The sequence below is a fragment of the Maylandia zebra genome, linkage group LG1 (assembly GCF_041146795.1).
Source record: "Maylandia zebra isolate NMK-2024a linkage group LG1, Mzebra_GT3a, whole genome shotgun sequence".
NCBI classification, from domain to species: Eukaryota; Metazoa; Chordata; class Actinopteri; order Cichliformes; family Cichlidae; genus Maylandia; species Maylandia zebra.
In genome coordinates, this window is record NC_135167.1 from 29890802 (window position 1) to 29896801 (window position 6000).

At 38.8% G+C, this 6000-nt stretch overlaps 1 protein-coding gene across 2 annotated transcripts in view; it reads left to right on the plus strand.

Annotated features, from left to right (window-relative positions):
• itga11a (integrin, alpha 11a) overlaps nt 1-5684 on the plus strand; it is a 52193-nt gene extending 46509 nt beyond the window's left edge. For both annotated transcript variants that reach the window (XM_012920946.4, XM_076884631.1), the window contains 2 exons: nt 596-709; nt 4383-5684. In XM_012920946.4, coding sequence (XP_012776400.1) covers nt 596-709; nt 4383-4460 — 192 coding nt within the window. In that variant the 3' untranslated portion in view covers nt 4461-5684. The remainder of the gene's footprint in view (nt 1-595; nt 710-4382) is intronic.
• The last annotated feature ends 316 nt before the right edge of the window (nt 5685-6000 follow it).

Consider the following 6000-nt stretch of genomic DNA (forward strand, 5'->3'; position numbering starts at 1 on the left):
GTTCTCGAGATCAGCTGTTAAAATTTATTTCAGTGGACTTTAAGTATTCAAATAGTGTCTCATATGTGATGTTACCATTCATGGAAAACTAAGAAGAAGAAAAAAACAAATTTTCCATCAAGCACCTCTTTTTATTAAAAAATGAAAAGAAAACAAAGTTTCTGCTTCAGCTGCGCTCATGAGCACAGAACTGAAACAGGGAATAATCACACTGTAAATGTTAGTATTGGAGCACTCATGGCTGTGTGGTGCTTAGGGACCGAAAGGACCAGCGGCACAACATGTATGAGTCAGGACTCAAACACTAATCTGTGCTGCCATCTATTGGTCATTAAAACTGTCAGACTCTATTATCTTGTTTTTTTTTTAAAGAGACTGTATTTGTGGAAGTAAAAGGTGAATGGATGTACTTGATCGGTCTGTGAAAACGCTTTTTTATCAAAATTCATGAATTGTCGTTATGCTATTCTGCAAAAATCATATTTATTTAAAGCTATATATTTAAGCCAAAAATACCATTTATCACTGCCTGTGTGTACAATTCAGCCTGCGTGCTTAAGAGAAAACAAATTTTATGTGTTGTCATGTCCAACAGATAATACTAGAGATCAGGAAGGAGGGAGATTACAGAATTCCTACTTGGATTATCGTTGGAAGCACGCTGGGAGGACTCTTATTGTTAGCCCTGCTCAGCCTCGCTCTATGGAAAGTAAGTTACGTCGTGCAGTTTTTTAGTTAGCTGACTAACAGCCATTGAGTTATTAGAGGTATTTATCTAAATACCCACTTTTAGTCACTGACGAGTGACAATTTGGGGGGAGCTGTAGCATGTGATTCCCAGAATTTTCATGAGGATAATGGTTTTCCCATCCTGGAAAAAAAAACCACACCCTCTGGGGTTAAAATGTTTCCTTAAAGCACAAAGCCCCACAAACAGTTGATACTGTTCATCTGGATGTAACGTTTTAAGTGGGAGAAATATTTTGTCACTTATCCATGTGACTTCTTCAGTTTCCCCAACCTTATAAACAGTACATGTGCACAATAACTGAAACTAGCACCACTGGTGAACAATGAGCTGTCAGTTTCTTCATTAATATGCAAATTGCCATGACTGTTTACAAGGTTGGTCGAAACCTGCAGTCAGCTCATTTTTCTACTACCTCATCTGTAAATGTGAGCTATGGTCAGATGGTTATTGTAGTGTAGGTTTAGACTGCCATCATGTGGCTGAGAATAAGATATTGTCTTTAAATAAGAGTCTGACAGAAATGCCATAGTTATGTACCAAAACTGTGTAAAATGCCAGATTCTTCCATTTCTTGACTCTTGTCTGCATGTTTTCTATTTATTTCATATTCCTGTAGAAATAATGAAGCGGCTGTTTTATATCCATTACCTGGATCCTTTACTGTCAAGTAAAGGTCAAGCCAGCAATAAAGGCAGCCTCATATTTATGCTCAACACAGGATGCATTGACAGAAATGAAGAATCTGTCTGAATATGTGGAGCTGCGCTTTTTGTTTTGCGTGTATGTGTGTGTGAGCGTGTATTCATATCTTTGTGGGGACCAAAAATCCTGATCCCCTCAAGTTTGAAGGCATATTTTGAGACTCAAAATGACGGTAAGGGTTAGGGATCCATTTTTCTTGGTTAGGGTAAGAGGCTAGAGAAAACATAATGCCAGTTAGATGTCCCCACAACATATGAATACCCAACGTGTGTATGTGTGTGATTGGGGGAGGGGGTTTACTGGCTGAAATGCTTACATTTACAAGAAGCTGCTAGTCTCCCATCATATATTACAAAACTGTTTAAAAGCACGTCCTTATTTTAATTTTGTGGTATTTCTACACACAAGAAAATCATCAATCTAGCACCAGCGTCAGTGCTTATATTAATATAATTAAATAGTCATCTTTTACACAAGATCTCCTGATGTATTGTTTTATGGGGAAAAGGGTCAGTCAGTTTGAACCGAAGCATCTGCCTCATGTTTCTGTATCATATTAAAGTGTAAAAATGGATTGTGTGTTATTTATTTAGGTTTTTCAGGGGGAAGAAAAATGCCACTGATGATGCAGAAATTTAAAAAAATCACAAAATCACATGTATTAAATATGATCCACTAGATGTTAAAAAGCTAAATGATATTTAGTGATAGTCACCATGAGCAGATATCTAAAGGATCTGATGAACTGTCATGATATTTGGGCAGGCTAGCTGGGGATTCCAGTACACACACACACAGACATTGACTGGATTTATCAGCATTGTGGTTTTAATCTTCCCCAGTATATTCCTGACCTCAAACATACCCCGAGGGATACAGACTGGACCTTGTTTCATGTGCCTCTATATTTGGTTAGCTCCAGCATCTTAGCTGCTGATAAATTTTCTGCCTCTAATTTATTTACATCCACTTATAACAATGTTGAGCTCTCACTGAATCATTTTAACCATAACTGTCTTTCTATTTTAGATAAGTCTGTCCTGTTTGACTGAGATTAGCTCCTGAAACTCTTCTCCTTGGATAAATGACGGCATTAAAGCGTTCTTGTTGAAAAAAATGAGCACTTGTGGAGATCAAGTCATCTACGCATTCATCTCCTTCATTTAAAGGATCTTTCAGTGTCTTTTAACACTTCGGGGAGAGATGCGAGGGCTGCTGATTTTTCAAACCTGGTTTCAAAGAGCAGAGGTAATCCTGTGATGGTATTCAACACTGTATTAGTGAAATTGGTATTCCTGCACCACCTGCTGTGCCTGTTTTAACAAATGAATCTCAAAATTCACATTTATTGCTAAGATTTTAGAAAAGGCTGTGCCTAAGCAGCTTACAGCTGTCTTGGACAAATACAGCAGCCTTGATCATTTCCATTCTGGCTTTTCCAGAGCTCATTCCACACAAACAGCTCTTCTGGGAGTCTCCAGAGACATCTTGATGTGAAGTGACACAGGATAATCTTCTGGACTTGACTTGATCTTTGGCTTTAATACTGTTGATCATCGCGTTGAGATTGACAGGCTGAGTTCATCTTCCACTTCTCTTGCTTACTGTGTAGCACACTGGTGGGCCTGTACTGTTTCTGTTGTATCTGCTCCTTCTTCAGCACGTTTTCAGCACTTTTAAGGACATTTCTTATCATTGCCGTGCAGACGATTTTCAGTCATATATCTTTTAAGCCCCGAGATGTTTCTAACCTGCACATCTTGCATCTAGAATCTATTAAAACTTGGATGGCTGACATTTTTCTCCAATTTAACGAAGAGAAAACAGAAGTTTGTGCCCCTGACAGATTTGTGCCTACGGTAATGGAAACCCCAGGTACCTTTGCTACATTTTCTACTTTGAAAGTGTAACTTGTGACTCAGCCTTCACTTTGGATGCTCGCATTTAATCACCGTTTCGCTCTTGCTGTTGTCACTTAAGAAATATTTCCAAGTTGAGTTCCATCGTGTCACACTTTGAATTGGAAATTGTTATTGGGACCTTCACGTCTGGATTATCGCATTCACCTTGTTCACTTGTCTTAACAAAACCTCCTTTGGAACGTCTGCAGGTTGTTCAGAATGCTGCTGCGAGGCTTCTGACTAAAGTCTACCAAGTGCTCATGTGTCACACGGTTGGTAATTCGGTTGCACTGGATCCCCATTAATGTCACTTTAAGATTCTGATGTTGACCTTTAGAGCTCTGCATGGGCAAGCACCATACACCACCACCCAATGTGATGTTTGTGTATTGTATGTACGGTCGGCAAGGTCTGTCATCTCGGTTGTGGGCAAAAGACCTGCAACTGACAAATAAAGGCTATCTCATCTCATCTCATCTCATCATCTCAATAGTGAAGTTTTGTGTCCATATATTCTGCGTTCCTGAGGTCACATGATCACAACCTGCTGGTTTTATGCAAGACTGAGAACTAAAGGAAACAGAGTTTTTGTGGTCCACAGACTCCAGAGCTCTCTACATTCTTGTTGTGAATCACTTTATGATATTTTTCTTGAAAGCTGGTCAATAAATAAAATTTTACTTACTTTTATCCTTAGGGGGTGATGACTAATAACCTCGTCTACTGACTTTACATCTACAGTTTGGTGCCACATGGGTAACATGCTATTTTGAGATTAGGAACATAGTCAGCATTTTACATGGTGACTACGTCAGTATGTCAGCATTAAAATTGTGGCCTCACAGATCTGCAAGCACAGCCGCACACTCTGAAACTTCTTAGCTTTTTCTTAAGTTTGCATAAATTTTACATTTGCAGTCACAAGGAAGTGATGCAATCTGTGTGCTGCACAGTGCCCACAATATTTGTAGCACATTTGTGTTTGCAGCATTACTTCTTATCTAACTTATCTCTGCTCTCCCACCCAGCTTGGATTTTTCCAAAGGCAAAAGAGAAAAGAAGAGGATGAGCAGGAGGTCAACGGCAAAGTGGCAGAAGAGCGATAACGCAGGCTGAGGGCCCCCAGCAGACACCCTTTCCACAGGGGACCCGACACTCAGGGACCAATCCGCCTCACCCCACCTGCTCCCACCGCTGCAGTGGCACCGCGTACACAGCACCACACGATCATTATTGCTGAAGAAAGGCTTTTTCAGTGCACTGGATCTTTCCTGCGCCACAACCCCTGACCCCCAACAATCAGCACTGTCACACTCACTTAGCATTCCTGCACTGTTGCGACATTAGGGCCTTCTTTGTCTATGTCTTCCACTGGCCTGGATGTCATCTCTTCAGAGATCTTGGAGCTCTAATTGCGTCGGTTTCTGGCCGGAGCTCTGGTGGTTTTTCTGTCCGTTTTCTACAGAAGAATAGAGCCACTTTCAGTCGATCTGTTTCAAGATTTTCAGGCCACTATTTGCATTTGAGGCAAATGTTAGCCAGTCATTCTTTTGTCTTTTCCTGATGTGTAGGCTATTTATTTAACTCCTATGGTAAAGTACATGAAAAAAAAAACCTCAAGGGTGTTTTCCCACCCAAAAGCTACAACAAAATGTAAAGCTCTTATACTGTATATTAAAAATTCCAAGTTTAAGAAATTTTTATCTGCCATGTATTCAGTCAATTTGCATAATAATTTATGACGACAGAAAACTGAACTAAAGTCACCAGAGAACGAAGAAGATTCGTGATGTTTAACTTTTAGAGACTTTTCTTAATCTTTGGAGAAGAATCCTCTAAATGCATCATCTCTTTAAGAGTTCGTTCATTTTAAGATTAACATCCTGGGAATCATGCAGGGTGATTTTTAAAACATTTGATGCACTTTTTACTTTGTATAAAATTAACTTGAATTTTGTAAATAGTCAGTTAGCTTTTTTTATATCCTTTCAGTACTATAATGGTTTTCTGACAGTTTTCAGCGTGGTTCATGGCATTATTTTTTTTTCAGTTCAGTACGTCGGCTTTGTTTCACTGAACCTGTTACAATACGAGACAGCTGCGTGCCTTTTAACATGCACTGCATCAGAGCAAAGGGTGTGCTTATAATATTAATGGGATTTTTTTATTTTATTTTTTTTTACATTTGAAGCAATTCTTAACAGAAATGTAAGTAAATGATAATCAGAAGCCGTAAACATGAGTCCAGTGATTGCACAATGTCTGGAGTTTTTTTCTCTTTGAAGTGTGAAGACCTGTAATATGCCTACAAATAAAACGATATAGGTCTATGAGTGTCTTTTTCACAAGTATCTGAGCGCTTTCAGCTGCATAGAAACAGGCCTCAACAAGCATGAGTCACCATTTTTGAGATTCCAATTCTTCACATACAGAAAGGAAGAACAGAAGCTGGGATTAGATTAGATTAGATAGAACTTTATTAATCCCTCGGGTGGGTTCCTCTGGGAAATTCGATTTCCAAAAAAGCACAGCACCGACAGAAGTTACAGAGTTACAGAATATTATATATATATATATATATATATATATATATATATATATATATTCACACACACACACATATATATAAATACAGAGACAATATAA